Genomic DNA, 10,617 nt, shown 5'->3' on the forward strand with positions numbered 1-10,617 from the left:
AAATATAATATAATTACAAATTTTAATGGCCGAAATTTAAATTAATCAACTCATTAATCAAAGTAAATCCCTGGGGTTTGTTTATAAGCCGACAGAAAAAAAGAAATGATTCTGCTCAACTCCTATAAGCAAATAATAATTAATGAACGCATGTTTTAAAATTACTAGGTATAATGGCTGGTTCAAACCGTTCTGGAGATTTAGCCGACGCCCAAAAATCAATTCCCATTGGTACAATATGCGCGATATTAACAACCTCAACAGTGTATCTATCAACCGTATTGCTATTCGCGGGTACAGTTGACAATTTACTGCTACGTGACAAGTTCGGTCAGAGTATCGGTGGTAAATTAGTTGTAGCAAACATAGCTTGGCCGAATCAATGGGTCATTCTTATTGGTTCATTTTTATCAACCCTCGGCGCTGGATTGCAATCATTAACTGGTGCACCGCGTTTGCTTCAAGCCATCGCGAAAGACGAAATAATACCATTTTTGACACCATTTGCCGTATCATCAAGCCGCGGTGAACCAACTCGAGCACTTTTACTGACAATTGTTATTTGCCAATGTGGAATACTTTTGGGTAACGTTGATTACCTGGCTCCATTGTTGTCAATGTTCTTCCTGATGTGTTACGGGTTCGTTAACTTGGCATGTGCACTCCAAACACTATTGAAAACACCAAACTGGCGGCCACGTTTTAAATATTACCACTGGAGTCTGTCGTTCATTGGTCTGTCACTTTGCATCGCTATTATGTTTATGACCAGCTGGTACTACGCACTCTTGGCAATGGGAATGGCCGGTCTTATCTACAAATATATTGAGTACCGTGGCGCTGAAAAGGAATGGGGTGATGGAATACGTGGTCTCGCATTATCAGCAGCAAGATATTCGCTCCTTAAATTAGAGGAAGGTCCACCTCACACCAAAAACTGGCGGCCGCAAATTCTCATTCTCGTAAAACTGACAGACTCATTGGTACCGAAATATCGTAAATTATTTGCATTTGCAAGTCAATTGAAGGCCGGACGTGGATTAACCATTTGCGTCAGCTGTATACCAGGGGACTTTACTAAAAATTCGGGTGAAGCATTGGCGGCTAAACAGAATTTACGTAGAATTGCTGATGAAGAAAAAGTAAAGGGTTTTGTCGAAGCATTGGTTGCTAGAAATACAATTGATGGTATTAGTGCGCTGATACAGACAACTGGTTTGGGTGGAATGAAACCCAATACTGTGATACTTGGTTGGCCATACGGATGGCGTCAGTCTGAGGACGAAAATACTTGGCGTGTATTTATACAATCTGTGCGCAATGTAACTACGTCACGCATGGCTTTACTCGTACCCAAAGGTATTAACTTTTTCCCGGATTCGACGGAAAAAGTTGTCGGTTATATTGATGTCTGGTGGGTTGTACACGACGGTGGATTACTGATGCTGTTGCCTTTCTTACTTAAACAACACCGCACATGGAAGAATTGCAAAATGCGTATTTTCACGGTGGCACAGATGGAAGATAATTCTATACAAATGAAGAAAGATCTCAAAAAATTACTGTATAATCTACGTATCGATGGTGAAATTGAAATTGTTGAAATGGTAATTTATTTATATTCATTTATATTAGAGTGGCCCGAAAAAACCGACTTTTTTTTCGAGTCTCATATGAAAATTTGTTGGTTTAAAATATTTTAAGAAGTCTCTCCGAAAGTTAGCTCCGTATAAATTTTTAAGAAGTCGCTCACCAATTTTGAAAATACCAAAAATGATTGAAATTTTGATTTTTTTTTAATAACTTTTTTCCCTCCCGTGACAGAAATATTTTCTATTAGTAGAATCAATACCACGCTGAAAATTTTAGTTCAAAATATAGATTTTCGAACGGCGCTTAAGAATTTTGAATATTCTCTTAAACAATAAAATTGAGCAAGTTTATATTTTTGATCATTATGATACAAATTGATAGTAGAAAAATCGAGGTTTTATTATTCATATTAAAAAGTTGCTCGAAAACGTCCGAAAGGCAGAACTCGGAAACATTAAAAATTCTTGAGTGACGTTTGAATATTTAAATTTTGGGTTGAAATTTTCAGCATAGTCATAATTTTACAATATAAACTATTGATACCACGAGAAAGAAAAAATACAAAAATAAAAACTCCGAATATTAATCATTTTTTTACTTTTCAAAATTTGCGAGTGACTTCTTAAAAATTTTTTATTGCGTTGATTTGTGAAGAGGCTTCTTAAAACATCTTAAAGTAACAAATTTTCATATGAGACTTGAAAAATAAGTTTCTATATATATTAAAAAAAAATGTAAAGCGAAATGAGATATTAGAATTAAAACTGATTTAGTAAAATATTTTTTTATACCTGAAAAAAATAATTTGAACCTGTGGTTTGGCTGCATTGAAGTTAAAATTCAAAACTTTTATTTATTTCTTATTTTCAACAAGATTTGACAATCTGATAGAAAATACTAGAATTAACCAGAGGTGGCAGAAATATGAATTCTTATCTATACTGTAAATAAAAAGTCAATAATTAAAATAATATCTATCAAAAAATATTTAATATTTCGAGTATAAAAACTTAAAATTTTATTTGCTTCTCTGTAAAAAATCGGCATAGTTCAAGCAGAATTAACGTTTGCTGCTTCGATAAACTTTAGTTTAAGTTAACTTGGACAAAATAATAATTAATGAAATTAAATTCCACAAAATTAACTACAGCGAAGTTTGCCTTTTCCAACTTTATTGTTAAACTGACTTGAATTTATTTCAATCGAACTCCGATATTTTAATAAATATAAATTAACTCCGTACAAAGTAGAATAAATTAAAACTTTATTGCAATATTTCTATCTATATCTACTATATTTTTTTAAAGACTTTCATTTCGCTTTATCGTCCTCTGAATAAATCAAATAATTCCCTGAAATTTTAAACAATAATTGAAAACTTTCTCAGATGGACTCAGATATTTCAGCGTACACAGTTGAGCGGACACTAGTGATGGAGCAAAGAAATCAAATGCTACGCGAGTTGCAGCTAAACAAAAAAGAGTCACAAGGATTGGTAAGTATCTTAATTTACGTATTTGATAACAACTTGATTATTTTAAAAATAATTTTGAATTATAAATAAAATAATAATTAATAATTAACGTGATGAATTATTTAAATAACGATGGATACTGATAGGAATATATCTCTTTGTTGTGTGCTCGTCACGGATAAGGTGCCGACATTGGTGGAATTCAACGAGGTACACACCGAAGAAAAGTTACCTCTGGTTTGTCAGATAGAACCCCAACTTCCTACATCAAAGCCTTTAATTCCTAATTAACCTTCATTATCCTCATTACCAAGTATGATTTATCACTAAATTTATTATTCAAAACGAGTACTGTTAATATATAATTTTACACTATATACCATAATCCATAATCCATAATCATAGACTTACATAACGTGACAAGTGACGTGACAAATTTCGTTCCGTGTATTTTTATGCACAAAAAATTTGCGGAGTGAACCCGAAGTGAATGCGGAGAAAAAAAAAATTTTTTAAATTAGTGTTTGAAATTTTAACCCGAAGCCTGGGTGTAAATCGGAATTTGGACATTCCAAATAATAAATTTTATAATAAGTGTCATAAATTTTAAATATTTTAAAATTTTTAAAGTTAAGATATTAATTTTTCCTGCATAGATAATACATTTAAATATTCATCTTATAATTATTTACGTTTTAATTATAAATTAAGGAATAACTATTTAGAACGATACACTGTAAAAAAATTTTGAGTCCGCGGTGTGGTGATGAAATTTTCAACACTGCTGGTGTGAAAGTTATACGACGCACGGTGTTAAATGTATAAGTTATTTATTTGAAACTCTCTATTACTTTAACACTAGGCATTTAATTTTTATTTTATCTTAATCTACATCAATAACAATAATGATATACTAGTTATTATCGGACAGTATTTGAGCTAATAACACCGAACGGTGTGAAAGAAAACACTCATACCGTGTTAAAAATACTTCACCGTCAATTAGTAGATCGTGTAAAATCCTCGGGAACCATTTTTACACCAAAAATTTTTACAGTGTAGTATTTACTGATTATCACATTACTCGGCGTTTCTCAATTTATATACTTCATTTTTTTCCATATGTTTATTTATTTAATCCCCTCGGAGTGAAATATTAAAACTCCGAATCAGAATGAATGCAGATTTAAATAAAATCCACATCACTCCAAAATTACTCCACTGAAAAAACAAACTCCCTATTTACTACGCATACACATGGAAAAAAATATCCAATAAATTTTACTTTTTGTGAGTAAAACTGGATCTCCGTGCAGAGTGATGGAATGAATTTGAATTGAAATAAACTCCGTAGTCACTCCGAGTTCACTCCCAATTTTTACAGCCTATAGAATCATTTTCTAATTTCATTAAAAATATATTTATTTATAAATAATTAGTTATTACAACATTAATCCTGAGTCCTGTTAACGTTTTTACAGCTTGGTTGGCATAAACAATCATTGCCCCGGCTTTCATAGATATTTTTTTTTATATAGAATTTTTATTGGCGTTCATAAGAGCTTATCGTGCTAAGTGAATCATTATACACAATTGATTCACTTATAGAAGCATTTCACTATTTATTTAAGTTTTAAATAAATTTATCACTAAATATTTATTATGATAAAAAAATATAGGTGCAAGCTGTTGTCGACCATCACCATATTGATGTAAAGACTGCGACTAAGGTGAGATTCCAGGAGCCAAACTCACAGCAGCCTAATGGAATCGATGAGACGCAGGACAAATCTGCGACACAGGACTCTGCTGATGCTGTCGAGAGCAACGAAAAAGTTGAAGATGCTGTAGACAATAAATCAGCGAGTGGTGGATCACCTAAACCGGACGCTAAAGAAAAAAGCGATAAAGAAACCAAGGAAAATGATACATCTGGATCGACAACCAAAAAACCTAACACTCCGTAATTATTTCATTTTTTTTTTATATTTTCCTTAGATCTAATAGATTTAATTTATGCTCATTTTTCTGTTTCAGAGACCAAGATGACGTGAGACGCATGCACACTGCTGTTAAATTGAATGAAATAATCGTTAACAAGAGTCATGACGCTCAATTGGTTATTCTGAATTTACCTGGTCCACCAAAAGACACGAGAATTGAACGAGAAGCCAATTGTATCCTTAACTATTTTATTTTTATTTAAAATAGTCTTTATTTGAAATAGTTTTGAATTTTTATTTATAAAAATTTTTTATAAATAAAATTTATAGGGAAAACCTAAAATTTTGAGTAATTTTTACAAGTCGTTAATTTTAAAAAAAAAAGTATCGTGTCTCCAGTTTACTCAAATTTGAAATAATTTTAAACCAAGTATATAAATATTAATTAGAAAATTATTTCCATCTATAAATGCTCATTTTTCTTTTCCGTATTTAGATGATTTTAATAAAATTTAATGTCCAAAAATTTCTTCCATGATCATATATAAATCTATGGTCTAAGTTTCTCAAAAAAAAAATATTATTTAAATGATATCTTAAAAATTAATGATCCTACAAAAAAAACACAAATAACTAAAAATATGCACATGTAGAAAATTAAAAAAACTAGATGCGCAATTTTTTCAAATATTTTTTTTTTTATAATTTATCATTTTGAAAAAAATCAAAAAATTATTAGATGTCGGCTAACTTCAGTATCATACAAATAAAATTTTTCAAAAACCAAACTAATCTTTTGCTGACTTTTTTTTTTCAGTTCTCAAAATCTCATACTAAGTATATTTATAAATTTCTTTTTGTCGATATCGATCTAATAGCCAGCATATAAAAATTAACAAGTATTTCAAATAAGGATCTGTTACATACACATATATGATAGTTATTATAAAATTTAATGAGTTGTATTTTTCTTGACTTATAAAAAAATAGATATGGAGTTCCTTGAAGTATTGACTGAGAGCCTGGAAAAAGTATTAATGGTGCACGGAGCAGGCCGTGAAGTAATCACAATGTACTCGTGAAGTGAACTGGCAGTAATACATAATAATACCAAGCATCAACACCACTTGTACGACAATTACCACCACCACGACGTCATTCACACTCTTATTTATTTCAGATCTATCAATAAGAACTGGATGTCGCATATTAATAATATCGTGCCATCGCGCGCGGCATAACTCGCGTTTCTGCTGCGTCACTATCATTTTAAAATTTAATTAACTAACTAATAATCTACGGATTGCGTTTGTTTCTTACTTTGAATAGACTCTTACTACATAGCTCGACGTATATATTAAGTAAATAAATAAAATAACAATTATCGCACGAGGACGAGTTGGAGATTCCATTGAAGCGGACTTACCTTCTGGTCTCGTGACGTCCAGGTTTTCTAACAACTTATCGATGCCAAAGTTACGTGCCAATAGATAAGTTTACTTTTGGTGGATTCTAAGGGACGTTAAGAAAATTAATAATAAATTTAACAATCTACATAAATGTATTAAGTATTAAAAAATATTAATAAATTTAAATTCAAATGGTAGGTACGCACTCTTCGTTAGACGTCACGAGTAACTTGCTCCTTTAATCGAGTATAAATTTCGCTAATAGATAAACCGTCGCTGGTTTTCATTATCAACTTAAAAATTAAAATTTTAAATTTTAAAAAAATATTAATTGAATCCGAGTACCGCAAAAGATTGAGAGCTAGTCCTTGGTAAGAAAAAAAAATAAGACACTATTTAAAAATGTAATTCTTAATATATCTAATTGAAACGGAAATCAAAATTTCAAAATATATAAAAATTTTAATTGCAGTTAAAGTCGAAGTATTTATGAAAAATCACTGCCAGTAATAATTTCTAAATACTTCGGCATTTAATTGACAATTAAAATTTTTTTAAAAAATGTTATAGGCTCATTTTTCTACATGCATTGTCGTTAGACAGTTAGATGTGTAATGTCACTGCTTGTTAGATAATTAAAGTAAATTAAATAAAAAATAATAATAATAATTAATTGATTAATGTATATTTAGGAAGCTAGATTTAAATAATAGCAACTTTATTTTATTTAACTGTCAAAATTAAATATTAAAAAAAAAAAAAAAGAAGAAGAAAAAAAATTAATTTTAATTAAATTCGTGACTGATTAATTACTTTTATTTGGACTTTGTACTTTTAAATCTCAGATCTCGCGTTTATATTTATATTATAAATATATAAATATATGATACTTAACAATACTGTCCAAGGCCTATCGGTCAAAACGAGACGAAGTATCGTTAGCACCAAAAAAAAAAATAAAGAATAATAATAATGATAATTATAAAATTATAAAAAAAATTGTACGCCTTTTCTTACTAGAGATTAATAATTAATTAATTAATTGATAATTTACTAAACACTGATCAAGTAATTTGAATCTTACATATTTTGATCCAGTAAAAAAAAATATATATATATAAATAAATACTAGAGTTTAATTGATTGATTGATTGATGAATTAATGAATTAATTGATCGATTAAAATAAATGAATTTATTGACACATGCGTGTTACGTTGATGTGTATAGTCCCGATTTTACGGCTATATAACTAGATAGGCACTATAGTTTCGTGATCTTTTTAATGAAAAATAATGATAAATATAAAAAAAAATAAAACTACATATATATATGATAAAAAAAATTAACTAAAACTAAAATGATCTGAAAGGTCGTGTAGAAAAAATTTAACTCACTAGATAAATTATCCTGTCAACTTAATCGTGTCTGTAAAGAGATATATGATTATATACTTAATGAATAACGATTATGCGTAAAAATAAAAATTATATAGATAATTTATAAGACTACGACAAACTTCTAAATGTTAAATTTATTTGGACGAGTGTTAATGAGTTTAAAAAATAAAATACAAAAGCAAGATTAATTTCAAAATATAATTGTATTGATTAGAGAGCGTGAATCGAACACGCGGGCGTGTTAAAGTATTTAAAAATATATTTAACAGTTAAACGACAATGAGAGATTTGAAAAAAATATTATTATTATTATTATTATTATGTGGACTCACACAGCTCGATTGTTAAGTGCACAGTGACAGCAATAGTAGATAGGAACTCGAAAGTATGTTATATATAATATAAAAAAAAAAAAAAAAACAGAAAAACATAATAATATATATTATATATAATTAAAAATTAAAAATGAGATATCGCGATTGACGATTTTGTTTATTCACTCAAGTCCCATTTAAAATCTGTACAATTTACTGACTATCATTTATAAAATTTTTATTTTATTTAACGTAAAGATATAAATAAAATAAATTTCAATTTTTGCATATCCTGCTGTTCTAATTTAAATAAATAAAAAATTTACAACTCGTCTGTCGTGAATTTTTCATCGTGAAAAATGTTTTATTAACATAAATCTGAAAAGTACTTTAATAATCAGATTATATAAATATATATGAATAAATATATATTTATATAAATATAAATATCTATAGATTAATATTTATATTTATATATAATTATTTACACGGTTAATTAAGTAGAAAAAATTACCAAGTACTTGGGATATTTAGCATTTAATTTTTACTTACGGTAATAATTGAAAATATTAATCGCCGCTAGATGTCCTGGCACTGGGTAATTTTTACTGTGTAATCTACGTGTAAGTAAAAATATTTAAGCAATATAAACTTTATCTACGAACGATTCAATCTAACTGCTGCATCGTAACAAAAACAAAGTATTTAAACGCAGAGCTGATCAATAGTTTATATTATTAATATCATTAAATTAATTACTATTAATTATTAAGTATGAAATTACTTAAAAAAAAAAAAAAATATTATAGTTGAATAATTAAATTTTATTGTCAATCGTTACGATTTGTATTTTATAATTTTATTACGTTGATTAATTAATTAAATAAATAAATATTATTATTATTAATTACGTATGTATGTATATTTTAAATATCCATACGTATGGCCATATATTTTATGAGTAATATATATTTTATAGAAATCGGCACTGCATAGATTATACGTGAATGTTAATTAAAATTAACCAAAAAAATTTTAATATTATGACGATTTAAAAAATAAATAAATGAATATATATACAAAAGCTGTTTAAATTAAGTTGCTGATACGTTGTAAATAAAAAATTTAAATAGATAGCCAACGAAAAAAGCAGAACATTAATTCACCATATGCCCTGGTAGATTCGAATTACAGTAGATTACCGTAATTTGCCGTAATTTACAGTATTCAAAAAAATTACGGTATTTTACAGCGACATTGCGTCACGTCTGCAGTATTTTACCGTAAAGTGAAATAGTGCACTCCCTGGTAAATTCGAATTAAGTTAATCACCGTAATTTATCGTACTTTACGGTATTCGGAAGAATTATGGTATTTTACGGTAAAATACCATAATTTACGGTTAAAGACAGTATTTTACAGAGAGAGAACGATAATTTACCGCAAAATTGTAGCAAACCTGCGGTATTTTACCATAAACTGAATTATCGCACTATAAAACTATAACGATACAAAAAACATACAGCTTTTATGGTAAAAATGCCGTACATTACCGTAAATTGTCGTATTTCACTGTAATTCATGGTAAAATACCAAAGTACTGTAATATACCGTACATTATTGTATATTAAGGCAAATTTACCGTAAGTTGCGATAAATTACCGTAATTCGGATCCCTCAAGGCTGTCAAAACCCATAAAATAAAAAAGTATGCATTACTTACGGTTAAAATGCCGCAAATTACGGTAAATTGCGGTATGTGACTTTAACTTGCCGTTATGATTATAAATCGCCGCAAATTACGGCAAATTTGCTGGGAAAATACCGTATTTTTACGGGAAGGTTCCGTAAAATGCAGTAAATTACAGTAATTTACTGTAATTCGGATCCCCCAAGGATAATTATAATTAAAAAAAAAAACAATATTAATTAATTAGAATAATTGGTCGTATAAATTGATTATCACAAACGCAATTATTTATTCCGTGTTTATTTTAGTGCACAATACGATTGCCCGTATGATAATTAAATTGTAAAAAAACATAAATACATAAATAAATAAATAAATAACAACGTACGTATTGTATTATATACTTAAAAAAAGATTAATTGATTAACTAAAAAGCTTGGAATTAATTGAATTATTATTAATTAAGTATAAATATCGATAATTAAAATATAATTTAATTAATTATTATTATTTTTTTTTTTTTAAATGAATTCTTAAATAAATTTATTGGAAATAAAATCACCTCTAGGCTGTGAGATGCGAGCTAAGCAGCGAAACTTTTGCTCGAAACCTCAATCATGTGTCAAATGAATAAACGTTTACCTTTATCGTACTTATTATATAAATATAAATATTAATGAAATAATCCTCACGTAAAATATATATAATACATAAATTTACATATTACACAATAGTTGAAATTTTAATCACCCGTTATTTACGATCGAATTATTTTCATGTTTTCGGCATTTAATA

At 28.4% G+C, this 10,617-nt stretch overlaps 1 protein-coding gene across 3 annotated transcripts in view; it reads left to right on the forward strand.

The window, feature by feature from the left end:
- Window positions 1-8,917, forward strand: part of LOC103573131 (solute carrier family 12 member 6) — a 63,575-nt gene extending 54,658 nt beyond the window's left edge. For all 3 annotated transcript variants that reach the window (XM_008552047.2, XM_053741187.1, XM_053741188.1), the window contains 5 exons: window positions 169-1,607; window positions 2,981-3,088; window positions 4,747-5,030; window positions 5,105-5,244; window positions 6,001-8,917. In XM_008552047.2, coding sequence (XP_008550269.1) covers window positions 169-1,607; window positions 2,981-3,088; window positions 4,747-5,030; window positions 5,105-5,244; window positions 6,001-6,092 — 2,063 coding nt within the window. In that variant the 3' untranslated portion in view covers window positions 6,093-8,917. The remainder of the gene's footprint in view (window positions 1-168; window positions 1,608-2,980; window positions 3,089-4,746; window positions 5,031-5,104; window positions 5,245-6,000) is intronic.
- The last annotated feature ends 1,700 nt before the right edge of the window (window positions 8,918-10,617 follow it).

The sequence above is a fragment of the Microplitis demolitor genome, chromosome 8 (genome assembly GCF_026212275.2).
Source record: "Microplitis demolitor isolate Queensland-Clemson2020A chromosome 8, iyMicDemo2.1a, whole genome shotgun sequence".
In the NCBI taxonomy this organism is placed as follows: Eukaryota; Metazoa; Arthropoda; class Insecta; order Hymenoptera; family Braconidae; genus Microplitis; species Microplitis demolitor.